General features: G+C 40.9%; 1 protein-coding gene across 3 annotated transcripts; it reads right to left on the minus strand.

The window, feature by feature from the left end:
- Positions 1 to 12178: 12178 nt before the first annotated feature.
- On the minus strand, positions 12179 to 27386 carry LOC115057469 (SUN domain-containing ossification factor). Of its 3 annotated transcripts, none has more exons than XM_029524604.1 (24): positions 27108 to 27386; positions 24119 to 24233; positions 23737 to 23859; positions 23216 to 23427; positions 22952 to 23053; positions 22725 to 22863; positions 22515 to 22632; positions 22011 to 22135; positions 21833 to 21900; positions 21613 to 21720; positions 21288 to 21393; positions 20841 to 20861; positions 20347 to 20402; positions 19770 to 19852; positions 19514 to 19579; positions 19357 to 19422; positions 19081 to 19171; positions 16680 to 18056; positions 16482 to 16569; positions 15563 to 15667; positions 15094 to 15251; positions 14701 to 14792; positions 14544 to 14596; positions 12179 to 13946 (listed from the first exon to the last, which is right to left on the minus strand). In XM_029524604.1, exons 1-24 carry the CDS (start codon positions 27170 to 27172, stop codon positions 13479 to 13481), a joined length of 4005 nt encoding a protein of 1334 aa, XP_029380464.1. In that variant the 5' UTR covers positions 27173 to 27386; the 3' UTR covers positions 12179 to 13478. The 3 variants fall into 3 exon arrangements, with proteins under 3 accessions (XP_029380464.1, XP_029380463.1, XP_029380465.1); XM_029524603.1 differs by having other exon boundaries at positions 22725 to 22866; XM_029524605.1 differs by lacking the exon at positions 20841 to 20861 and having other exon boundaries at positions 22725 to 22866.
- Positions 27387 to 27958: the final 572 nt, after the last annotated feature.

Here is a 27958-nt window from a genome sequence, read left to right on the forward strand (position 1 = left end):
TCATGGAGGAAAAAAAAAAAACCTTTCTTACACCTCTACTAGCAGCAGAAGCCAGGTTGGATTCCATCCAGGTGGAGCCGTATTGGCAGGTGAACATTTAATAGCATTCACTTCTCCCCCAGCGGGAGCACAATAACAGACCCTGTCCCCTTTCAGCTCTAACAAATAACTTTACACTTTATAGCCAACGTGCGTCTTTATTTCCTCACACAATTGAGTCATGATGGGATTACCCATTGTGTATACAGCTGCAGTCAGTGGATTAGGGATGATTTGGGATGATGGCAGAGAAAATGCCGTTATAACCAAAGGCACAACATCAGGCACCGGCTCCACAAATGCCAGCTTGGAAAGCTGCCCCAAGACCAGAGATCACACACACCAAGTATAATATCAACAAATGATAACATTATATGTATTGCTGTGAAAGACCTACCATGTGCACTAAATGTATGACTAGGGACCGGGCAATGAAACATTTTCAATGGGGCTTCATGTTCAACAAATTCCTAAATGCACGTCTGTGTTTTGTGGCTCATGTGAGAGCACATCATGTTTTCTCATCACAACCTGCCAGCCTGCTCCTCTCTGTTGATCATGCCTTTGTGACAACAATCATATATTTGTGACTGTGGATGCATGTAGGCTCGTGTATGTGCATGGAGAAAGTGAGCAATAACTGTCAAAAGTGACACATGATGACTGGCTCTGCAAGACACACCATTATCACGGCTCTCACACCTCAGGCAGGCACGTTTGTGTGTGTGTATGCATGTTGTGTGTATTTGAGTGCGCGCGTGTGTGTGTGTGTGTGTGTGTGTGTGTGTGTAGGCAAGCTGTGATAACAGGGTGCACCTCATGTCTTGTAAGACAGTATTGCACATCTCTGCTGGCAGATGGGCCTCATCTGAGTGAAGCAGCACAGCCGGTGTCATGGGAACAATGACTACCAATGCTGTTATTACACCTCAGTACAAACTGGTAATTTGGTGTAATTCTAGTCAGTGTCACAACAGGGCCGATGTGCATTTGAAAAGCTGTCATGTTTTTCCAAAGCTGCAAGCTAGTGAATGAGACTAAGGAGACACCATGTTTTTGAGTGATGCCCAAGTGAACTCGAGCCACGCTGAGAGGCAGAGATGCCAGACGTGATAGTTGATCAGCGAGGACAGTGTCCAGCCGTCCCACGCCAGCACAATACCGTCATTGGTGTGTGTGAATGTATTCACGTATGTGTGTGTGTGTCTGCATCATCTCTGGGGATTGGGAGAGAGTGGGTGTGCCAAGAGAGACAGTGACTCACACTGTAGATGGGAAGGGGAATGTGAGAGGGAAAGAAGGACTGAGAGTCGCTCATCATCACACATGTGCTCACAACATCCCCCCCTCATTACAGCCAACACCACCCACAATACTAAGAGCATGTTCACAACACATTCACGCACACACATTTGACAGCATATGAAAGGGGTAGCATCACATCAGTGTGTCTCAGCAGCCTGTCTGTAATGGGCAAAGCAGGCTGTAGCAGTGAATCAAGCACTTATCCAGAGCAGCCATCCTGTGCAACGCAGTACTCACAGTTAGAGCAGACATTCAGAGAAAGTGGTTAAAAGCTTGGGCAAATTATCATGTTTCATTGTCTGCGTCGCGATGGAGCCTTTCTGGCAGTGACAGGTCACAGCGTGCAGTATTCGACAATTTGGATTTCACGGCAGAAAATGCCCACTCTGTGCTGGCTTTAATCAGGTCAGCCAGTTATTTGCCTGTGCACAAGGTGTTACGAGCAGACTATTACAACACCAATGCCAAATGTGTAATGGTAATCTTGTCTTTCAGAGTGAATTTAGATACAGTTTTTTCCAAAACATATGACCTGCCTACAGTATAGCATGATGGTATCCAATATACCCTATAGTGTGATGCTGCTTATCCACCGTGCAGATAAAAAGCTCTGCCTTGCAATTACTAAATTAGTCGAGAAATTAATTTCAACCCAGTGAACTGACACAGAAATGCACTGAACTGCTAATCTGGGAGCATGAGCTAAAAAATCCTCTGGAATTTAAAGTTTAATGGATTAATGATGTCAAGGCTCTCAAGTGGATAGGTCTGTAGCACACTAACTCTGGAGGAATTAAATCGCTTATGGGGTATGTCCAAGAGCAAGCCCAAGGAGTCGCCGAGTACAGTTGCTTCTTCACTGTGAAGCAACCCACTTCTACCAATCGCTGTGTAGTCTAAACTACCCACAATGCATTAAAGCTATTGTCAGGAGCCTTTTGATGCACTTGCCTGGCTTTTTTTCCCCTCACATGGGGTCTGCGAATAGCCTCGGGAGTCAGTGAAACAAGCCTCTCTTGACATATGACTGAGCCCGTTTTCTTCTAAAAGCCAACCCAGGGACATGGCATCATGTAAAGGCAATGGCAACGTCACTGATCACTCAGTCAGCAAGCAGTTATTAGTCATTACTGAACTGAAATGCAAACTAGGTCTTGGGCCTGTTTCTGATTGGCTCCCCCACGCAAGAAGATTAACACACTGTTTTAATGAACTTGGACCCAAAGGCAAAATTCTGAATTAATCATTTTGGCAGTAAAAAACCTTATTTGGAAGCCTCAGTTATTGTTTGCAAATTGCAACAGTTCATATGATAACTTAAGCATAAATGATCATTGTGAAATCTGTTATGTAGGATGTAAGTGTTGGAAAAAAAAAATTGTTGTAGACTCTTGTCCAACAGCCGGAAGGTCTCTGTGGGAGTGAGCACATGCGTATGTGTGACCTCAGACTTCTATCTATCTACAGTCCAATGAAGAAATTACATAATTATGTGATCTGTGAGAAAATGTAACTCCACTGACAACAAAAAGGTTTAGAAAAAGGCATAGAAGTGACGTGACATCTGTTCAATGACTGCTGAGAAAAAGGTCTTTGGCCTTAGACACTTGGGATTGTCAGCTTGAACCATGTTCATATAGTAAAAAGGTAGAGATGGGAAATGCGAGAAATGGTTGTGAGGATTGAAACACTGTGCCTTGACAATATTAAGCATTTCATTAGATTAGGGTTAAATTTGAAATTTGACTGAATGATGGGTGGCATGCTAATGCACTGCTAGTTCAGAATTACAGACTGGAGTTTGACTTGAAGAAATTGTTGAGTCAGTTCATACTGCCAAAGAACTAACTCAGTTCAGTTCATGCAGATTTCACATCCAGTTAGTTTTAGTTTTACATTTTCGGCTAAGTTTACATACCCAAATATAAAATACCATTTTAATATAAATATAAATCCAATATATCCAATATATCCAATATAAATCCATTTCTTCCATTTTTTTTTAGAAATCTTTTTTTTTCCTCAATAGAACCTGCTGCAATAATTTCCACTCCAAAATTTTAAAAATACGCCTTTCCAAATGTAGACATATTTTATTGCTAATAATGTGTCAACATGATAACGTGTAGATTATAAATAGTAAAAACGAGGTGCAGCATTAATAGCATGGAGATTTTTTGCCAGTGTGAATCAAACTGTGCAATTGTGCAAATTATGCATGTAGCACCTCAAAACATTACAGGGCAGACTGTGCAAAAAAATAAAAAATAAATAAATAAAAATGAAAAACTCCGCCAAATAGCACAACGAGCCTCAGATGAAGTAATGACTGTGCCAAAGAACTGACACTTAAATCTGCTAGCATTAGCCCGCTGGACCGTCATGTCGGGTGCCGTAAAATAGTGTCGTAAAACCTGAGCTCTGTCGTGTTCATTTAACGCGCTCGTGCACAACGCTGTCTGAAGTTTATTTACAAGCAGAAAATAGTCAGATCTGAGAGTGAGTTCAGAGCGTTGATGTTAGTTCGAACCACGACAAAGTGTAACTCTTTCTTTTTGCTAACCAGCATTTTGTCCGCTGTCTATGCATGCTAGCACAGTAACGCCAAACAAATCCCCAATAAACGGAGAGGCTTCTTACTGCAGTCAGCATAACTCGGCCCAACCAACCCAGGAGCTGTGTCGTTTTTATTATTTCGTCTTTTTTTTTTTTCTACATCAAGCTTCAACAGAAGGAATAATAATGCTGACCTGAGCTGGGCTGATCACCTGTTCGCTCATTCTCCTGCGATCCTGACGTGACGACAGCCTGTAATCCATTCAGATCCACCGGCATCGGTAATGGAGGAGAGTTCCCCCTTTGGAAGTATCCATTCTTCAACTATTCACGGATGTGCATCAAATGTATTCCGATTTCTGAATGTTGTCATGTGGAGTCGACTGCGGACAGTCAAAGCTCGTCTTCACTAGCAGCTGTCATCTAAGTGGATCCACAGCTGCCCTCTTTCAGAAGTCGGTTCCTACAATGTCTGGTCTGCTAAAAATCCTCTTCCCCTTTTTCACTACCTCAAACTGCCTTTAAATGCCATCAGTCCACTATTTTTACATTAGGAGAGCTTTTTACTCCTGTATTATTGTTTAAAAAAAAAAAGATTTTTAACAATAATAGAGGAGTGAAAAACTATACTGTTAAAAACTCTCAGATACAGCACCAGAACCTAATAAATGGCATCATGAGCACACATATTACCAACTCGTCGCTGGCATAACTAGTTTTTCTTCAGTAGTTTTACTCATTAGCTATCATTAAGAATAGAACTAATTCCACTGTTTCACTGTGAAACTCACCATTATTCAGTAATTTGACTACAACTGAGGAAACAAAATGCTCTCTTAGTGCCTTTGTGGGTTTCCTCGGGGTGCGAATGCTTCCTCCTCCAATTCAGAGATGTGTAAATTTGGTTAATTGATAACTTTCAATTGAGTGTAATTCTAAATGTGGCCATGGATGATTGTTTGTGTCTGTAGTTGTGATGTGGGAGAGGCTGGCAGCCAATCTGGGATTAGCATCGGCCCCCTTCACCGCTAAAAAGAAATGTGGTATGGTGGATGGAGGGAATGAAATCCACAGTAATTGATGAGTGTTGAAGATTGTCATAAAAAACTAAATTATAAAATTTAATTAAACTCATTAAATAACCAGTAAGATTTTTATTTCCCTTGTCTTAAATCATCAAATTTTGTGCGCTATGCTTGCCCATTAGAAAACCCTGCAGGGATTAATCTCCACTCCCTTCTTCTCATTGTAGCTCAAACCAAATAACCATCGTTAAACTATGAATGAGCTGAGGGCCAACGTGGCATCAACAGGATCCAATACAAGCATAGAAGACATGAACCCGAGAAACAACATCTTCCTGCTTTAGCTCCAAACTAGAGGAGAGAGAGGTTTAATTAAGGAGGTCTCAGAGTGATGCTCTTCACTCTAGACACATGTCAACTAAAGTAGTTTTAGTCAGCTGCTGCTTAACACAATTCTCTTTCCCTCTCTGTCCCATATAAACTGTGAGTAAGAAAGTTTTACTTTAGATGTTGCGGTGATTTTGAAAAAAAAAAATACCTTCCGGTATGTGAGCATTAACATTTCTCAAGCAAAGGCAAAAATAGCAAGCCAAAATGGTGATGGGCCATCAGATGAAAGATTTGGAATTGTTCCACTGATGGCATATGGGAGACTGCCAGAGAGGGTATGAAGCGAGAGCATTTGAAGGTGACTTTGTTGGCAAGTTTTTCAGTTAACATTACAACTACATGAAGCTGTTCGGATACAAAAAAAAAATAGCGAGTGTGTGAACCGCAACAGTTTGACCAGCTGATGTCATCGAGGATCAAACTTATACAGCTAAGATGAAGATGAAAGGTATTTCTCCAAAGAATTTCCCTCACCGCATTCTCACTGTCCTACCGACATCATGCACAAGCCTGTCAGACTCCCACGGTTTCAGTAAGTAGATTTTTTTTAATCCTCTAATCTTAAATGATGAAGATACTATTTTTTACAACAGGAAAGAAAACGTTATCAATTACTAAGGTGCTCTTTTGTTGTTATTGTTGGGCATGTGATAATTTTATTTATTTTATTTTACATGGTGGTCTCATGTAAATCCCAGCACGAGTGGATCTGTATGACCATGTAACTGATCATATTTTATAAAACATTTTATTATTTCACTGTGCTTCCCTTTAAAGGTATAAATGGATGTACTCAAATAAAAGCACCTCTAAATTGTATATAAGTGCAATATATATAAATAAAATCTACATAGTAGCTTGCCCCCTTCGAATGGATCGTAAATGAAAATTAGAGTGCTCTGTATCAGCTGAATGTGTAACATATTATTGCTATTATGTACCTTGAACATGAAAACAATGAGATGCATTAACAGCTTGTCTAGTGCAAAGAGTTAAATGTGTTAAAGTCAGTACTGGAAATTGCTGCTTATTGTTTCACATATTTCATTTTTTTTCCCGCACCTGTCTACCTAGTGAGAATCACCACCACCAACAAAGACATTATGAAAATAAAAATAAATCTCAGACAATCTCAGTGTTCCCTTGAAATGAACTGTATAAACAAGGATAAGTCCCTCCTCTCAAAACACGAATTCAAACACAATGTAAAGAGCCGAGCTCTTTCATTATTCGACAGTAAAAACCTCATTAAGAGAAACTCCATATATCGGCAAGTGCATCTCCGAACTCCATTTAGTTGGAAGAAAATCATCTGCGAAAATGAACAAAAAGGGCAGATACATCAGCCAAACGCAACCTTGCTCAGGGGAGCACACATACAGTCAACCTGGTCCTTCTAATTCCTGTTGCGTGCTTTTCTCACCTGGTGAGTGTCTCCCCAGGGTAGGTGACAGGGGTCATGAGGGGAGGATGGTGGGCCTGATGGGAAAGCATCATGCCCCGGGCTCAAACTATCACTGCCAACACTATCATCATCATCATCATCATCATCACATCTTCATCTGCAAGAGCCTCTTCCCTCAAACACCCACCCCCATATTATGTGTTACCATGGTGACAGTCAGAGCAAGAGGAGGGGCACTTGCCCTCAGGGTGAGTCCAGTGCAGTTCAAACTCCTTCTCTACATCACCACCTAAAGAAAAGTTACTTGTAATAAGACAGCATCCCCCACCTTTAAGATATATTTGTGGGTATTTTTCTCTGCATCACAGCTCATACATAGTCTTTCATAAAATGAGTCATCAATCACAGATTGATTGGTAGATAAAATTACATTTCAAACTTCAAAAGGTTTTTGTGCAGGAGCACATTTTCAGTATGAGGTTTTTATCTAGTGAGCATCAGGAACTGTTTCTGAACAATATCCCCAAAACAGCTCCCATTCATTCCAGTTTTCCTGTCATGGCAGAGAAGGGGGGCATTTTTTAAATGCTCTCCCTGCCACATCACATCATTTTGCACTGTTTGTTCCAAGCACAATAATTCCCAATTACAAAGGCAGTTACAGAAGAGAGTCATTAACTGACATACTAATGAGTACATTACACAGGTACACGAGGCCAAACAGTCACTTCCCATATTGCTGGTGATTTAGGGGGTTTGCCTAGCAACAATGGAGCCTCAGAAATTATAACGCGATTCAGTTTCAACCGAAAAAGATGTGAAATTCAATAAACTGGAATTTGTAACACACACACACAGACATATGTATATATGAATCTTTCTCTCTCGTTGAAGTCTTTCTATGGACTAGTCACTAAAGACTGATAAAAAGTAAATAAAATGTTTTTAACTTTTCAATCTTTCCCATTCAGTGTTAAATCAGCTTCTAAATGGGGGAAAAAGGTAATAATTTACCATTATGTCTTGGGTTTAGCCCCACATTGTTGCCTCCTGATTAATTTTGAAAATAAGTTTGACTTTTACCACATTGATTGTGATATGACACGCAGATTAACAGTCTTCCCAAATTTGTGATTTATTGCTTGAATGATCAGCATTCTGACTGTTGGATGATCACATGAATCACTGCCGTGCCAGAAATTTTGGCCGGCTGTGTTTCAGTGCGAGCTATTTCGAGGTTTAATTTCCCTCATGGCTGCTGTCAGAAAAATTTGTCATAAAGTACAGTGAGCATGTTTTGATATTATTGAAGCAGAATACTGTGGCTAAAGGTTCTGATCGAGACAATGCTATACTATAAATTAAACTTTGCCGGAAAATAAAATGAAACAATGTCGGAGTCAACATTGTTGGTCTCACGATGGACTGCATTGGTATTGTCAGTGGACAAAAACACAAAACAAGCAGTTTTTACTAACATGATGTTGGTCATCTGATCTCTCTTATTAAAACATGCAGTATGGTTTAATACAATGTAGAAAAGCTGACTGAAAGTTATGTTCTGACATGTACAGCCATTTTACTGTTATTGTTATGTGCAGAGATGAAAAAGGAATGCATATTTGTGATGGCGTTGTGATTCTAATATAAACCCATAAACGTTATAAAGGTCTAATTGTACAGAGCTGCTGTTCATATGTTCTCCACGTGCCTGTGTGGGTTTCTTCCAGGTACTCCGGTTTCCTCTCACCACCCAAACACATCATGTTCAGGTTAACTGGTGAGTCCATATTATCCGTAGGTCTGAGTGTGAGTGGTTGTTGGTCTCTATCTGTCTCTGTGTGTTGGCCCTGTGATGGACTGGTGACCTGTCCAGGGTGGCTGGGATTGGGATCCCCCACTTAACCAGAAATGGATAATCGGTAAAAGATGAATGAAATAGCCAATGGGAAAGGGTTTTAAAATCAGAGTTTTATCACGTATACAGGCATCTGTGAGAGCTGCACGGCTTTAAAAAGCCTGAACATGGCACAGGAGGAGGAGTTTGGCTGCATTCAGAGGCATACACCGTGTAAGGTCACCTATGACATCTGAGCTGTGACTCATTCATCAGCGGAGGGAAGGTTAGTTCTACATGCTTCTGGGAAAGTGCACGTCAGGCGTGATCATTCTTTACTCAAGGCTGAATGCTGTGCATCCTATCCTGTATTTACTCAACATGTCACTTCTCATCCGTGTGTTTGTGTGTCTCAGCTGTGTCCCACTCATGTGGGCTTCGCGTGAGAACACAGAATGACCCAGTGAATGTGGACTTAATATTGTAAGTTCATGTCTGCATTTGGATGTATGAGTGTGCATGTGGAAGTGTAACCTCCATTTCCTCCTCACGCACCTCAGGCTTCTGTCGTCAGGCGAGCCGTGATCGCAGGGAACACATCACGGTCCTGTGTCACATCATACAGCAGCAAATCTCAGATGACAGAGAAAATAAGTCCATGAAACATTAAGTAGAATTCTCCCTGGAGGTGTCTGTTTTTCATATCCATACGTCTCTAACCAAAAGCTTATCAATTGCAGCATGTATGCTGAAGCTTTCAGCCCTGCGCACCAAGCCCGAACAACCTGCACATGGGAATCAAAGTTCTGAGGGTAAGGCATGGCTGAATTGATTTGCAGTGCCTGCCAACGTCTTATCGGCCTCTTTGCTAAGCATGCTGCTAAACGGCCTTGTCAGAATGCCATTGTAACCTGACCATGAAGAAGATTTAACTGCCCCTAAATCACAACTACAAATGTCCAACAACTGGAAGAAAGTGCGGGAGATTGGGTTGGAGAAATCTAAGTGGTGCAATTTAGAGAAAAAGAAGGAAATGAGCAGTAACACTTATCAAGTCTGTAGAGGGAGGGGATGGGGGAATCTATGACAGAAATTGTAAATCCGCATTTAATGCTGCGGTCTCAAATGGTATCCGCAGAACATCAAAGAAACCCCCCTACTCCCCTCTCACAAAAATCTAAGAAAGCAAAGCACTCAGAGGATTATTCTCCTCCAATCACACAGGCTCACTCTGACGGTCCTCCACTCCCCCTCACACACCGAGAGAGAGAGAGAGAGAGAGAGAGAAGTATACATGATGAGAGAGCTATAGGAAGGAGGAGGTAGGGGAGGGTGAGAACAGTCTGTGAAAAAACAGAGCAAAATGTGTGAGCCAATCAATAACAAAGTTGTGAGGAAGGGGGAAATAAAGTGGAAGGCAGGTAGCGGAAAGACGGACAGAGAAAGTGAAGGTTAGAGTGTTTGCCCTTTAAAAGAACAGGTGAACATTCAGGCTCAATGAGAAATGACATTAACAAAGCTTCACCCAACACACACACACACACACAAAGTCTACCGATGGCGGCCAGTTCAGCCTTACAACAATGAAGTCAACCATTTTATTCCAAATGCCCACATGAAACAAACTGCAAATGTTTCAACTGACTGCTTCAAAATGACATTATGTAGAAAGAAGATATTTGTAAGCTGTGATAAAGCCATATTCTTCATTTGTACTATGATGATAGCCTGAGCGGCGCTAGCTCTTCAGACCACATTGGCTGCTTCACTGACTCTGTGTGGCAAAGCAATGACACCGGGTCTTAGCTGGTTAGCGTGCTATCCATAGTCGAAGAAAAGAAGTGATCGCAATAGAGGCAAATCAAGAGCATCTCTCACCCCCCCAAGTTTAATGCTTAACACCTTCTCGCCTGGTTGGAGTCTAATTGTCTACATTAACAGCTCCCACTTTCTGCTGTTGATGTAGACCCTGGCTCTATAGCAAAACGTGCTTAGCTCCTTGACGGTGTTACTGACACAGAGAGTCACACTTAATAAAGAATGAGCAAAATCGGAGAAACAGAATCAGAGATTTCAAAACCCTAAAGGGGATCAAGTTTCATACACACTGGAGCCCACACTTCCCATAATTCAAGAAGGCAAACCCAGTTTTCTAGACCACCATAACCCAGATGTTCTCAAGTTATGATCAGACATGTCACTTCATATAAATTTAAAGGGTTCCGTGCAGGAAAACAGAAAATCACCCGAGATGGCACAAATTCAGCTGAAGACTTTTTTGTTTGTTTTTTTGTTTGTTTTCTCAAGTAAAGATGTTTTGCTCTGAAAGAAGAAAGATGAATGACTTATGAATCTAACGTTTAAACACAAACATTAAGACACAAAATGGAAAATGAACGAAGTGGAGTTCAGGTGAGAACTGAGATCAGTTGGAGACTGAACTGAACACACCAACAGCACAGTGGACTGCCAGCTTTCCTATGAAGCACATTGCACAACTGATCCCACAGGAAGACTCGTTCTTCTTATTACAAGCAAATTGGCCTTTTTGTGTGAAATTGGTGGAGTGCTCCTTTAATAGTTTAATAAAGCTAACACTTTGTATAGACACCTGTATACCAAATGAAAGCCATCCATACACAACAGCTTCCTGCGGATGTTCAGTCCATCACAGACTACAGATAAAAACAGAGTGCCTGGGAAAAGAGGATTGCAGTTCTGCATTTACAGATAATCTTTGGGGCAAGGCATGGCAAAGAGAAACCTAGGAATTCTGTTAACAAAATGAAGGAGGGGGGGAAAAGCGCATCAGGCACGCTTATCTCTGAAAGGCTCCTGCTACCCAACCGGGTCAGATGAATAAAGAGGTTTTAACCTAATTTCTCACCACCAGCTCTCTGACCATGCCTGACCACAGCAAGAGACATTGTGTGTAAAAGTAAATAGAATTAATCCTGTTTTTTCCACTTGAAAAACACTGCTGGAGCCATACAGTAAATGCTTTTGGTTGGGGCTGCACATCAAGAGATCCCATCTTCAAACACATTCTGAGTCAGTTCTCTTTTTGTTGTTGTTTTTTTTTCCCATTAAAAAAAAAAAACACTTCAAATGTTCACCACTAAACCACGCTCTTCCTTGTTTCAATCGACCAAGGATAACAGAGACGGTAGTTTGGGTGGCTCTGTGGTGGTGAAAGCTAAGACAGAAGCAAAATAAGCTGGTGCGATGGAAAGGTGTGTTAGGCATTGAAGTCATTTACTGACATTGTGAGTAATGACTCATCACATGGAAACTGATGGTAACACTAAATCAAAATTCATTGTGGGTTTACCCAAAGATTACGCTGCCCCCTGCTGCACAAAGCAACATCACACTTACATAAGCGAGGCAACTACAGTGTAGTTCTCTTCTACCTGCAGACCTGGATGAAATGGCTTTCTTTTTTTTTTTTGTTTGGTATATTTACCCAAATGTACCAGCTCATGAATATTTAAATGTCAGCCTGCATGTGCAGTCATTTCAATTATTTGCAAATGCGACACATTTTAACCTTTTTAAAGGTTGAGAGAAATGAACCATTTTACCCAAAATCTGTGAAGGGGGAAAAAAAAACCAAAACACTCAGCCAATCAGAGGAAGGTTTATGACTGTCAGGGGCACTTAAAAGAGGTTACATCACAATATAAAAAATATCCCTGGTCCTTTTTTCCTCAATAGCGAATTGCAATCTGCAAACAGCAATCCACCATTCTCCTAAATTAAACCCAATATATCTGGTGCTTTACAACATTCAGATATAGTTCTTATACATTCTCTGACTCCTGTCAGCAACAATCCATAGGCTGCTGCTGTTACCTTTCAATGACACTGTTATTTGAGTGGCCAGGTCAACATTACTCTCCTCTGGAGCCCAGAGTTCAGGGTCAGCTACAGAGCAGCACTCCTGAGGCTGGCTCATTCACCAGCTCCAGCTACTTCAGTGAAGTGGATGTTCACAGCTCTCAGAGGGTCTGAGCTCAAATCCGCTGAGATGCTTCATTTTAATACTCCCTCAATGGCACTTGCAGCATCACTTTAGATAGGAATAAAACTACTGGAAGGTAGTCTACGATCCAATCCACTCAAACCTACCAAATCAGTTTCAGATGACTGAAAATTGCAGCTTGAGGGGGGAAAAAATGGCATTTCAAACCTGAGACATGTCAAAGGCTCAAGGTTGGAGCCGAATTATTCCATGCTTGACTTTTTCAAACCACTGTCTATTAATTTGCTGCATAAAGGGAATTATAAGGTTGTGCGGGCTCTATGTTAAAAAATATCAGGCACAAGAGTCTGCATACAAAATCAATAAAATTAATCACTTTTTGAAAAGTGTCCTTGTTGTGTGTAAATTGCCCCCTTTTTTTGGCTTCACTAAATCAGCAACAAACATAAACATGAGAACACAGACTATGTGTGCTATATAACACATTTCATCCACTTTCAATCGAGAAAACTGCTAATACTTTGCACGTCTTCTTCCACTGTGTTCTACCCCTAATTATTTTACTCTCAAGACGAGACTAGAAAAAGTAAAAGTCCTTGAATGAGGTGAGATCCCAGCAGAAGATTTACTTTGATTTAGTGTGAAATAAAAAAGAAGATTAAAAAAACTGTGTGTGTTTGTGTGTGGCGGAGTACTTTTTATCATTTTTAAATTAATAAAACATTTCTAAACAAATGAGAAAAGCTTTATTTGTAAGCTGGGAAGACATTTCCCTGACTTGAAGTTTGACATATTTAAAAGGTATGACAAGAGAGGAACATGAACCAAACTAAAAACTAAAGAGTGAGAGTTGAGTCTCATTTTGGATTGTACAGCTGCCTTTGACTACAGAAATGAACATCCTTGCAGTGAGTGAGGGAGCAGAGTCTTTCTAATTCAGACAGGACCTGAGAGGGTGACGTTTACCCTAAATGTCCCAGAGCTTTTCTCTGGTTTCCTGTTCATTAAGTCCTCTATGGTAGAGATAGGCAAAGGTTCACTCCTGTCCCTATTTGGGGCTTGAAGTAAGTCAACCACCGCACAGCTGGGCTTGGGGCGATGGCGTCTTAATGCCCGCTTCTCCGCCCGGGTCTTAGGTGGAGGGAAGCTGTCACAGATTCGAGAGCAGGCTGTGGGGATGCCACAAAAGGAGGGATCATCTGAATGTGAGGATCCCTCTGAGCTGCCCTCTGACGGTGAGTCTCTGAAGGTAGGTTGAAGTAACATTTTTGTAAAGGGTGTAGGGTTTGTGGTGATAGGCACACCGTTACACATGACTGCTCCATTATTCAGTTCAGGAGCAGCATGAAAAGAAGGTTTCAGAGTCTCCACTTTCTCCAAGGATTTCACCTTACGACGTCTTCTCTGTGGGAAAAGGTAGAGAGAAAGCATAAAGAACAGTCATTTACAACCAGTAATCAAAACCCATATTTTACAGTAGTTCAAAATCTACATTCTACACCCTACTGATGGACGGTGGCATGCAAACTCCATTATAACCAATTTTATTTTCAAATATAACTCATAAATTTACAAGCGTATGTAGAGAACAGATTAAGAGACATCGCCCAGGACAGGCTGTTTTCATTTTGTTCTGACTGCTTAAGGTGGTATCTGCTGCAACAGACCTAATTTTCCAGCGCCACTTCAGCTTTGGATTTGAGGCAAGTAATAAGAAGTTAAAGCTATTGTTTCATCAAGGAGGAAATCCTTGAGCATGTGCGCCCTCTGTTTAGATCACAGACACACTTCAAAGCCTTCTGTCAGAATTGTCTGTCTTCTGTCTGTGAGTCTGCCTGCCCAAGCAAGCAGTGGGCCATGTAAACTTTGCCCTAAATCTATCCAAATGATGGACAGAGTTCATAGGTTTCCATCATATAAAAAAAAAAAAAAAAAAAGGATAAAATAAATTGTTTAACACAAGCCCTTGTTCTGCACTGCAACATATTTGCCTTTACACACCTTTTTGTCAGCTGGAAGTCTCTGTGTCCCTTCTGGGTGCAGCAATTCTGGACCTGTGAGTCAAAGAACGAGATTAGCATTTATTTACTACCTCGGGTTTAGAAAAACAATTTTTTATTATTATATTGTGATAAGACTTAAGTAGCACAAATGGTACCTGCAGTGGTGACTAACTGGAGGGAGTCAGAGTTTATCAGCGGATAGGATGCTCTCCTCTTTAAGCCCGTCTCATCACAGGAAGAGAATTGCCTATTAAGAAAACAATTCTGGTTGTGGTAAGAACTGCATGTAACACATTTGTTAAGGCAAGAGTCACGAGTGTGGGATCACTTAAGATTCCAGCTGCTAAGTTCCTGAATTATCCCATCAATAAACTGGCTTCATGAAAGCCATTCAAGGGATTGTAACCTTGAGGTATTTCTGTGCAATAGTCCATCTGGTGATGACACTCTTTTTTGGACATCTGCTGTTTTCACCATCTTGCGTTTTCTTTTTTTCTCTCTCTCTCTCCGTTTATATACAGTGAATATATATTTAGCTGTCACCATACCTTTCAGGACAGCAGTAGGTGTAGCTCTTCGGTATGGGTGTCTCTGGTTCTACTGCTGGAGGAATAGTGGAGATGCGGCAGCGGTTGGCACACAGCAGCAGACCAAGACACAGACACATCATCAGAGAGAGCAGTAGGTAGTTCTGCCTGTCTGACACCTGGGAAAAAGATGATTATAACAATAGCAAAATAGTGGCAATAGAAAATAAGAGATAGAAATGTACTGCATAAGGAAAGAACAAATTCAAACATGCAATTATTGAGAAGTTGAATCAGTGTAGTCCTGTTGTATTTCACAGCCTTAAAGATTTACTCTGCTCAACTATGAGTCACAACCTGGGAGGCAAAAGTACTGGAACATCCTAATGACTCGGTTCCAGAAAGATGGACTATATTTGCTCAGTTTAATCCTTGTTGGAAAATCGCGTGATTGCAGATGAAGGCTTTGAGCCTGGGGTATTGTATCTACCTCGCTCTGCAGCTGGCTGACTCTGACAGACAGGTTGAGAACCAGCCGAGTCACATTCTCCAACTGACCCTGCAGCAAATGAATGGACTCGGTCTGGCGCAGGTCCTATGGGAGAAAGGACAACATATTTATTTTATAACATATTACAACCACAACACAGACACACAGATACACGGACACAGAAACACAGACAAAGAGATAAAAAGACAAATAGACCAATAGACACACACAGGTTTGCATTATTAAACAGTAGAAATATCACAAATGAATAGTTTAAGGTGCAATATAGAAAGTACTACTGGGCTTTTTTCTCATTTGCTGGCAGCATTAACAAGCTGTTGCCCCACTGTGAAAAATGTTATTCAGTTGATTTGGTGTAACATGTTAGCAAGCAGCTTCTTATTTGGCAATTAGTTAGTTAATTAAACATTAATCAGATATGGAACAAGGCTGTGACTCATTTGCAGGCATGTGTCGAGATATCTGCTGAGTTGAAGTCTAATATTAACTCTCTTTTGAGTTCTATATTTGTTTTCTCCAGCTCCTGGATGGATTATCCGGCTTCTTAGTTGCTAAATGTTCCACAATTTTCAACAGCAACTCGCAAACTTTCTATTTGCTAGTTATTATTAGCATATGCTGTTGCTGGACGCAGACTGATAAAAAAAACTCTGAGAATTAAGTGAATTGCTGCAGCCTGTAAACCAAAACAATTAACTAAAAGAAGCAGCTTAAATCCCAGACAAGAAAAATGGAATTGGAGAATTACATCTGACACACGGAAAAAGGCTCCAGTAATGTCAGCACTGTGCCCAGCAACGATTTCAACTGCATTCTGAATAAAAATGAAAAAACTACTTTAGGAAACTATGTTTAAGACAGACAAATATCTCTGCATGGCAACAGTCTGTCTGCTCACCTGCTCTTCTGCTATTCTAGAAGTGTTCTGGAGTTTAATGATGGTTTTATTAAAAGCTTTCTGCATTTCCTCCATCTGTTTCCGATACCTTTAATCAAAACAAGGGAGAAGAACCGTTAACATCTTCAGCTCATTTTATACACGAAGCAATCTCTCTGCTTTTTTTCTGTAGATATGGTGTGTATACTCTTTGCTCACCTCTGACTAAGCTGCTCCAGGTAGCGTCCACTGAGGGACATGTTCATCTCCAGGGCTTTAATGCGGTTGTTAAGCCTCATGAACACAGACTCCTTCTGGCTGGAGCCGTGTACCAGATTGCCATTCTGTTCTGTGCCATTGGGGGTCTCTGCATAGATATCTGAGAGGGAAGGTGAGGTAGGTGGGGGAGGGGAAGAAGATTGGGCTGGAGGAGAAGGATGAGGCAGCTGACCATTGCCACCTGATGTAGAGGTGTCTTCTGTGATATCTTCAGTTTTTGTTTCTGCGATGACTGGAGCACCACCAGAAGGCTCAAGTTCTGCAACAGTGTCTGAAGAAGGATGGGACAACTCAGTGGAAGCAGTGCTGCTTTCAGGTACACCTGGTGAGTCTGAATGATGTCCCAAGTGAGGGGCAGTGGTGGGAAGGACTACCTGTGACTGATCTGTTTTTTCTGGGATTTGGACTGTGGGATTTGTTTCTGATTGAGAAACATCCAAATTAGGTTTCTCCTCAGTTGTTTCCACTGTGACATTGTCCCCTGTGTCACTGACAGTGGGTTCCACATTGATAAAACTACTGAGAGACACTGAAGGCTCAGTATGCTTCTCTACAGCCAGCACATCCAGGGTCTTTTCTGGCCTGAGCTCTTTCACTGTTTGCTCAGATGATGGCTGTGGTGTCTCTACAATGGGGGAAGATTTGGCAGCAGATGAATCAGTGGCACTGGGTTTGGGAAAGCTCGAGGTTTGACTCGGCTCCAACACAGGAGGTTCGGACATAGACTCTTTATGAGACACTATTATGTTCCCCAGAGGCTGTGGTGCTTCTGATGGGCCGACTCCACTCTCTGGCTGCTGCTCAGAAGCTTGTTCTTTTTCATGGAGGTGATGTATCTCACTGTAGTGCAGCGGTGGTTCAGGGCAGGCGGAGGGGGACAGGGGTAAGTGCCAAGTGGATGTGTGGACAGGAGGAATCATTTTCTTGTTGTCAGTTGTTTGGCATTTCCTTTTTTTGGACAACAGGACTGAACACTGCTGATGAATATATTCCTGAAAGGAAGTTGTGCAAGAGCATGAAGAAGAAAAAGCAGGAAGCTGTGCACAGAAATTCTGATGTTCTTGTTGTTGCTTGTGATGATCCCTTTTCTCGTTTTCCTCTTCCACCTCCTCCTCATTATCCAAAAGCGTGACGGTCGAGCAGATAGGTTCTTCCTCATCTTTTGTTAAAGGAATTACAACTTTTTCCTCCACTGGGGGGAGCTCTTGTATCTTTGTATCAATCTCAGGGGTCTCTGGTGCAGGGGCCTCTGCAGAGGGGGGTGCAGTTGTTGGGATATTGGGGTTTGGTGAGACTTCTACCTCTTCAGAGTCTGGACTAGAGAGGTAAAAGAATAATATAATACATATTAAATACAGCAAAGGTGGACAACAATACTATAATTATGAATTTCAAATATGAAACAATGAAACACTTCAAGATCAATTACAATATACAGAATCTGAAAGCAGCCTTGTCTGCATTGACACATAGGAGAAGCAAATAGACTTTCACTGAATCAATACAGTGGGATTTTAAAGAGAAAAAAACAATACAAACGATGAACCCATTGAAAGTCATTCACAACCATTTCATACACTGTATAATACAAAACACCCCTGGCCAATACAATTTAAATGTAAATTACACACTGTGAATTTTTTTTGCAAAATAGTGAAGCCATTCAATTTCAAAAACTAGAAAAATTCGAGTAATTAAACTATAATGAATTGCCCATACCAAAGACCCAACACCAACGGAAATCAGTACACCCTTCAGTGAGATTTAATGACTTTATTTATTTATTTAAAAAATTTTAGCTATGCCTTTATTCTTGCTGACAAATTTAATGCCCCTGGTAATGGATGATACCAGTGTTGAAGAACTCTGCACAGGGATTTTCTGGGATCTTAAAGTTTAGTAAAAGCCTTCCATAGTGATAGACTGTCTACAATGTCCTTCACACTGATCACTCACCAAAATACTAGTTTCCATTGAAACTTCTTTCAATGGAAATTAGTAATCCATGCATTTCATTCTGTTATTGGTAATATGGCTCTTCACATTCCTCTTTACCACTGTGAAATTGTGTTTCAGCTTATATTAATTTGCCTGCTGATGCTCTTACTGTATATCCTGTCCCATCTTTGTCTCACAAGCATTTTTTTACCTTATGGAGTCATGTACTTGACACAACCCCAGCCAAATTTGAAAAGGCTGTTGGATTCTGGGTTTTTTTTCTCCTCAATATGGTTATTCATGAAATACTTTAGTTAAAAATCACAGGTCTTTTCAAATTTGTTGAGGTGATCTCGAAGGTAATACAGGACAGTAACTATAAGTTATAATGTGAGGTACTCACGCTGAAGTAAGGTCTTTAGAGGCAGTTTGGGAGTTGATTTCAAGCTGCTCTGATGGCTCGGTAATGTTCACTTCATGCGATGAAATATTGCCTACAAAATGTATATTCGTAAAAACACATTAGAACTAAACACACAAAGGATTAATAGTCACAAACTTTACAATATTGTTAAGACGTGAAATGACCACTTTACTTTCAAGAAAATTAAAAAAATAAAAAATTGTCTCATTTGTATAATGCCAGAGAGCACCTTCCAACTGACTGATTTGGTCATACCTTGCATTTCTGGCCCTCCACCGAGAACATTGACTGCCAGATTATTCACCATGTTCAAAATGACATCTGAAGAGAAAAAAAATGCACCACAGTAGAATGTTAAAACTGTGATCCAGATAATCTGGATACAGAAGAAATCCCTTTCTGATAAACTTACCCTTTGCGGATCCAATCAGATTCTTTGATGACTTGACTTCACCAACTGCATATCCAGGAAGATAATCTGAGGGAGGTGTTGCGCAAAACAAATCAGTCTCACAACAGCAAAAAAATTAAAGGGCACTGATAAACCTGAAACATGACGAGTATGCTTTGATAGGCCACCTTTGCCAAGCAGTTTCCACTGAATGTATCCTACATGTTATGATGTTTCATTCCTGCAGTGTTAATTACTTAAAATTCTCAGTTCTTACCCACGTCATCATCCTGATCATCTGGTCTTTCCGAGGGATCTGCTATCTCCTCATACTCCTCCACCATGCTTGTACCAAACACCCTGGCATAAAAAGTACAGAAAAATATTCAGTAAGAGTTTTTACGGCTGGTGAAAGGAGTCCATTCTCAAATCTTCAGATAGCTTCTATGGAAGTCATCCGATAAGAAACTGCACGGGAAACTGCTTTCTATTCATGTGAGTTGATTGTTAGAATATAGATGTAGAGTGTAGAAATGTCTGCCAGATTTATATTTAAATTTCACAGATTTAGACTGACAGCAGCAGCTAACATATGCATACCTGACCTGTTCCCACCTGGTTTAATATTCTGGTGAGTGTGAACTGAATCACCTTGACCTCATGCCAAGTATTACGTAATATCACTTGACACCATCTAAAGCTGAGACAGTATTCACTTAGCTATGCTCTGAAAAACAGAGTTCATTACAAAATGCCAAATCAAAAAGAATGCTCAATGACCAACAAATATATGCAACACGCAAACATTTCTCACTTCCTTTTTACCAGCTTTCAAAAAGTATAAGCTGACATACCTTATGAGACTGAGGGGGCAGAAGTGTTCACAGCCAAAGTGAGAGACCAGCTCTACCTAAAAATACATGAATTCATAAATCAACATTTGTAGCCTCAGTTTTGTAATGGACATATAGCAAAGTTTTGATTTTGTTTTGTTGCTTTCATAATTAGTTCAATGTGCTAGAAAGGTACACTGATGGGTGGATTAGCATTGAGTTACTAAATGAGAAAATCTGAGAGAAAATGTGTAGTTCATCATCTGATGGAATGTGCTTTGTTATTTGAATTATGTTGCGCAGATATTAATTTGCACATTACCCAATGGTCTCCGCACAGAATAGGAATATTTTAAAAGAAGTTCATAATAAAAGAGTTATAAGGAGTTAGCAAAAGCCTAGAAAGTTAGATTTCATTTGGTTTAAAGATGACCACGTCCCTGAGACAAAAGAAAGACAAAAAACATTCCCTTCCATTCAGTCAACCACAGACCACTTCAAGAATGTAGGCTAACCTTTATGTACTTGGTGAACATCTGAGGCAAGAAAAACAGAAAAAGGAGAGAAGAAATTAAGGAGATTTATACATGCATTCATTACAGGAACAGGTATGTGTGTGATGGTTTTGTTTAAGTCACTTCAAATACAAAATGTGACATTTGGTCACCTACATCTAGAGTGTAAAACCAACATAATAGATTTTTAGCAATTAAAAATTTTACAACTACAGTGCAGTCTCCAAACAGTTATTCTACCACCTAGGAAGAGTTTCTGATGGCTTAACTGGAGCCAAAAGTTCCATTGAAAAAGATTCAGAGAGAAAGTATGAAGAAACAGTCCTGTTTAAGGTACATACTAAATATTTAATTTCATGAAGAGATGACAGTGCATCCTTTACACTACGATACTATGTTATAAACACGCGCACATTGTTTGGGGAAAGAAAAAACTTTCATGCTCACCTTCACATATTTAGCATAAAGATGCTCATCTAATGGGAAGCTCTGGACTGTGCGTTCATCCCTAGCATGAAAGGTTCCCAGCTTTAACCACTTATTTGTTGGGTATCTGAAGGACATTTACACAGCACAGTTAGTTAAACAGTCTTAAATTATGATGTGATCTTGATAGTTTAAATTTCATACCAACTATAATTGATTAGAATTGAATAGCTTTCCTGGCATTGTACATGCACATGCACTACAGTGAAATTTAAAGTGCAAACAGAAACGAAACCTTAACAAAAAATGTCCATACTATATCACATCCTCTTGCTGTAATGCATACCTATCACTAATAGAGACCAGAAAATCCTTGGGAGTCGAGGAAAAGAGTTCAAAGTTAGCGATGTCCAGTTGCTTCAACTGGATGGGCTCACAGAGCTCAATGATGAACCTGAGCGACAGTGAATGTAAAGCAAACAAAGAAAAGTAACTTTAAGATGAAAGGATTTTTTTTTTGCAGTCATGTGTTTCTTGAAAGCAAAAGATGCAAAAATACTACATACCAGATTTTATTACTGCAGGGATTTAGCATGTACAAGTCCATGTTTTCCTTCAATATGGCTGAAGTGCTCTGAATAAGACAAATTAACAAATCAATCTCAGTTTACATTTTCCATTTAGTCAACATTGAACAGAGCAAACAACGTCCCCACTGGGAAGTATTTATTACATTTACAATACCTTAGCCTCTGGGTTAGCGCCAAGGATCTTGGCTCCACATTCGACTGAGGCATAGTTATTGAAGTTCTTCTGGACCTTCTTCACTACATGAGAACCTCCATTGTTAGAGGTATGAGTAGACAGTGCTAGGGGAAAAAGCAATAAATAATTTTTTAACTCAATAATTCTTGCCTTTGTGTAGTTTCATATTAAATATTAATGGCAGTTTACGTAGATACATATATCATTCATTCATCTTAACCGCTTATCCGTTTCCAGGTTGCGGGGGTTGCTGGAGCCAATCCCAGCTCACATTGCGGGAGGGTGGGGTCACCCTGGACAGGTCACACGGGGGGAAAATGCAAACTGCACTGAAAGGCCCCAGGCTGAGAACCAAACCCTTCTTCTTGACCTTCTTGTTGCGCAGTAGCGCTAACCACTATGCTGCCGTGCTGACCGCTGATACATACACACAATGTTGTTGTTTTTTTTAAGCTCATGAGCAGAATCAACATGTTATCTTACTCTTCTTTTTTTCCACTTCCATCATCTTCCTCTTCCACTCATCAAAAGTGGGGATGTCCTCGGGGTCTTTGTTGCTTTGAGTGGAATCTGTGTCTGTGGTAACATGGGAACTCAGGTCCTGACAGAGGTAATGAGTAAATGAAAGCTGGGTCACTTTTTCTGATAATGAGAAAAAACTAGTTCACACTGTACTGTATTAAAGGCCCTTACTTGTTCTTTGAGCTCGAGTGATGTATTAGCCTCCAGATGTTGTGTGCTGTGACTGGGTGGAGAAGTCAAATGAGGGTCAGCGTGGGTTTTAGTTCCTGTGATGTGAACATTGGAAGTATTCTCCAGAACAGTTGAAGGACTGCTGTAGAAACATAAAAACATTTGTCTCTTATTACTGTTGGATGTGATTGTGCTATTTTTGAGGCCACAAGGTTAAAACCACCTACCTATCACTGTCATATGGGTTATTTTCCTCTTCACAGTCAGTAGGAGGAAGGTCAGATTCAAGGATATCAGGTGCAGCTACATCAGCTGCATCATCTGAAACACTAAAATTAAATAACATATAAACTCCTTCTGCAGAGGATCCCCAAGGGAAAAACACTTTTTGGAATGTGTTCTTCTTGTTGCATTTTTTTCATAAACTAACTGGGGGAAAGAGAAAGGGAAGGGAAATGCAAAAAACAAACTGAGGGCTTGCGTTAGCTTACCTATTTGGGATGTTGTCGGAACTCTCTTTAAGCTCAGCGGCAAAACCAGACACAGTGTCAGAGGATGGGAGCAGGGTAGCTAAATTGTGGTCTTTAATAACAGAAGTTTCATGATGTTGATTTTCTGACCTTGCCTCAAGTTCAGACTCAGACTTTGTTTCCTTGTCTGCCTCCACTTCTTCCTCTACAGTGGACTCATCCATTTCAAAGAGCTGATGGAAAAACAGAAAGATAATTGAGCTGTTGAGTGAAAGCAGTTGTTCCATTAGCCAGGGCTGGATTGATAAAATCAAAATGTAAAGCTTCAGATGTTCCAGGAATGATCAATAAAAAGATCTGGATGGAATGAAAGAGGTATCTGATTTCTACTCCAGGTTTGAAACTGTTAAGGGAGAAACCAAATGCTAAAATTAGCTTGTGCTTTTCAAATTATTACATCTATTAAGCAAGTGCCCTTGCACAGACTCCATTTGTAGTATCCCAAACCTACAGTTTAATTTATAACAATGCTACAACTATACCTCTGAATATTGCTCTTTTTTGTCCACTTGCTGTGTCATCTGCACCTCATTTTGCTGATTGTCATCTATCAAAAGCTCCTTTTCAGACAAAGGCTGGGCAAGTAGGTCCCAGCTCTCCTCAACCTGGAGAAGAACACACACACACGCGCACTTAACCACCAAAGCCAAAACGCTCATATCTGAAAAAGCTAAGTACAAATTTTCTGATGCTGTGCATACTAAGGTAGAATAGCTGTAAATCTTATATATATGGCAATGCAGTGAATTTCCTGTGTTAAACCTAAAAATATATGATCATGTAAGTGACTTCAAATAGCAACACGAGAACCATAAGAGCAAATGCATTGTCGCTGTGTTCATAGTAATATGAAACTGATGCTACCTTGTGATGAGGAGTCTTTTCCCCTGACTCTTCCTCCGAACTGAGGTCCTGTGAGGACACAGGCCTCTGGGCCTCTTGATGCGAATCTGTGCAACCAACATAGCCTCTAGGGCACCTATGTGATAGAAGGAATAGTCAGTGTTATGATATCATCGAGTCAACTTATCTGAATATGGGTGACTTTATAACACATTTGGTAAAATATCCTGGAATCTGCAACAAAGAGACAGATTATTAGGATATCAACCTCATCATCATCATCATCAATACTGATTAAAACTGAGATTTTTATTTGAATACGGTGAATCAGACACAGGGGAAGCTGTATTCCCATCTTACAGTGTGATGCAATGAGAAAGTCCAGGTGGCTCATACCACAGCAGACTATTTATCTTATCTACATGTGTACACATGCCTCAAACAAGATGCACATAACTCAACTTGCTAAATATGTAAAGCCTTAACAAATTTTAAATCTGCACTCGTTTTAAGTTTCGAAAGTGTTTAATTAGTTGAAAGTATTTTTGTCTTTAATATCGTTTCAACAGTTTCATATTAATTTCAATGAAAACATATTTTCTATTTCCCCAAGGGGAAATTTGTGAGGAACAAAGAGTAATTTGTAAGTGCAGGAAACACAAGGTCAAAATATATTAAAAGAGACCTTTACTTTGACGCCAGAAGGACCCTGGTACAAAAAAACAATTATATAACCGAATAGAAGACAGCAGTGAAATGAAGCAGAGATAAAGAGTGTGAACACTAAATAGCTAAGCATATGTTCCATGGTTCGTGAAAATAAAAATAAAGAACAAACAACATTCACTTCTCCTTTGTAATTTTTTTCTTTCATAGTTTTTTTTTCTATTAAGTTTCATGTTTCTGAGTGGAAAGGAATTGGAACCCAACTTTTCTGTTTTAAAACCCATAGCTTTATTCGTGGCACGGTGCCAGAAAGGGAGGTCTGGGGCCACAGTAACTGTCTTTACTCCTGGCAGAAAAACAACAACAATTGACAGGAGGAAGACTTTAAATAACTGCAATAATGTCGCGTTCTCCCAACTCCAGTCTCATAGGCCACACTCTAACAGTGACTACAACTTCTCAACAATCCAGGATATTATTTGGATTTTATTCAGGATTCTGAATAACAACTGATCTGACTTAAGAGGCCAGACAAGTCACAAAAACATCAGTGAACAACAGTAAAGTTGTTTTCTGATTGAAAACCAACAGCTTTAGTGTAACTCTCAAAAGGGTGACCGTGGTTTTATGTTTTGTTAAATGATTAACTAACTACTTACAGATATAGCTAATGCACTTGACTTTCTATTCAATATGGTATTCAGTGCTAGAAGTGCTGTTTGTTGGGGAGCCTAATTAACTCTATATTCACTTTTAAGGAAGTAACAGTTCAAATAATTGTACAGAAATAGCTAATATAAGATAGGGTTGTCGGAGAAACAAATTGTATGCAGTACCTATAAACAGAGCTGTTGCAGAGCAGGTGGGATATGAAGGAGGAAACTACCACTACCACAGTCCAAAAATACCCCATACACGTCTTCCATAAGTGCAAAGATCACATGCAGGCGTCAACACATCAAGATTGTATTTGAGACACACCTGATTGATAGGTGAGGCTGTCAACATCATTCAACATTAATGCAACAAATGATGTGCCATGTATAACAAGTTACCCTTTGGTTCCCGGGTAGGTACAGTGCATTCTGAAAGGTTAGGTACATCATTTATGTTTTGCTATAGAGGTGGCGCATATGGATAAAGTCTTATATCACTATAATTAATTCAGACAATATCAATGATCTTTTTTATGTGTTGATGGTAAGAAATGGATTGGACAGGATGGTTGGTAGTGGTCTAATATAAACAGATTGAAAAGGTGCACATCCTGAAGTGTATGTCACAGTTTGACGACTGGCGAAATCTCTGATTGTGACCAAGTTCATTTCCTCCCACATCAAATATCTGCAGTTCCTACACAAAGACACAAAGAACCCAGTCTTTGTGACATTTGATATTCAGTAACAAGAAAAGCACAGATTCAATCACTTATTATTGACAGCCAAGCTGCTGCTGTGACATGCCTGAGAGTTCAGACTGGTGTAGAAACATCAGTCAGCTGACAAACCTGCAATGCCTCACTCCCACGTTATATTAAACCTAAGTGCTCCGTGTCAGCTGTCCAGGTTACAGACTTCACAAAGACTAAAATACCGTCACTCAAAGCCTGTCACTGTCAAAGTTGGCCAGGTCAAGACGTTAACACCATATTACATCATCTCACCCTCATCTGTCGTACAGTACTCACTGTGCGTCATGTGTTGCGACTCCCATCGAACATCATGGCTGGAGCCCATAATCAACCTGCATAATCTCTCCCTCTCCCTCTGCAGCTTTTAGCGTGATCTGTCTGATTGGCACAGACCTAAAAAACCCTGCGGCTCGCATCAGGGCTGACGTGAAAGGCCTTTAATCCCGTCAAGAGCTGAAAGGACCAGATCTGTGTACGGTCGGCTAACGTTAGCCCTGTGGCAGGACGGCAGATGGAGAGGAAATGTTATGGAGCTTAACGCAGTCAGCTGCTGCTCACATTGGATCCCGAGTGTGGTGACAGAGTAAAAGGTTAACCCGCTGGATTTTTAGTAGCTAATTCAATCAAGTAACCAGGCAGTAACAGGTCAATGACGGCGAAATAGGGCAGGCTGGCATCAGGGGGGTTTGTTTGGTAGCTAACCTAGCAGAGTTGATCGGAGACTTTGGCCAACTTTTGACCCTGACAGCCAGCAGTCATCCAGCTGCCACATCACAACGCAGAGCCGCGCTGGCCGAGCAGCTAGCTAGCGTGCTGTAGCCGAAACCGACCCCGAAAGAAGGCCGTCACACAGCGGCTTTGTTTGGACACCTAGCTACAACACAGCCAAAAGGACGCCGCACAGTTTAAACGGGACTCGTTCGGCCAACTTACCGACACACGGCAACCACGCACAGCCACACTGACACAACTCGCCATAACTGTGCCGTCATCTTCATCCCTCTCCTGCCGGGACAGACATCCTCGCCGCGCTCCCTAAAAGTGTCGTATCCGTTCAGTCAGTCAGCCGGCCAACTAAATTTAACCCGCCGTTTGTGGTTGTCCTCGGCGGCGTGAGCAGGGCGAGCAGTTTGTTCGGCGAGTTGAGTTGCGATGCTGGCCGCTGTCATCCACACAACCTGCCGCGGACTGACACAGCGCGTCCGCCGGCCAATGACGAGGCAGAACGGCTGTTGCGCACTTCAAACCGAGCGTGCCCGGGGAGCGCTTGTTTCGCACGCACTCACGACCCGAGGTGGCGGGGCTTGTCGTGGTGCGATATTCACGCGGAGTTAAGGAGGCCATCCTCTCCCGCAAGTGTTCCGGTCGTTGTGCAATTAAAACTCGCGGTGACGAAACAGCTCCACGTTGAGACGGACACGTCTGATATGTGAGTCACGTGTTCTGCGAGTTTACACGGCAGCCACGACAACGGCTACTGGAAAAATAATATGACCGCAACAATGACTATAAAATTTAAATTACTGCTTTGTTGCTAAAACCTAAATGAATCATGATGTGTGAGAAAACCCGGTCTGAATACCAGAACATGTGCGTGTCTTACATCCATATTTGTAAGGAGAGGTTGATAAATGGCCCTTTTCTGCGACTCAGTCGTTTCTTTACGCACAAATTTTGTTTGTTAAAAATAACAACAGAATGAAATATCATAAAACAAAATCTAAAATATGTAAGTATTTCTGTCGCTGAGTTTCATTTCCCACATTTTAAAACGTCAGTCAAAT

Source organism: Echeneis naucrates, chromosome 17 (genome assembly GCF_900963305.1).
Source record: "Echeneis naucrates chromosome 17, fEcheNa1.1, whole genome shotgun sequence".
Classification (NCBI taxonomy): domain Eukaryota; kingdom Metazoa; phylum Chordata; class Actinopteri; order Carangiformes; family Echeneidae; genus Echeneis; species Echeneis naucrates.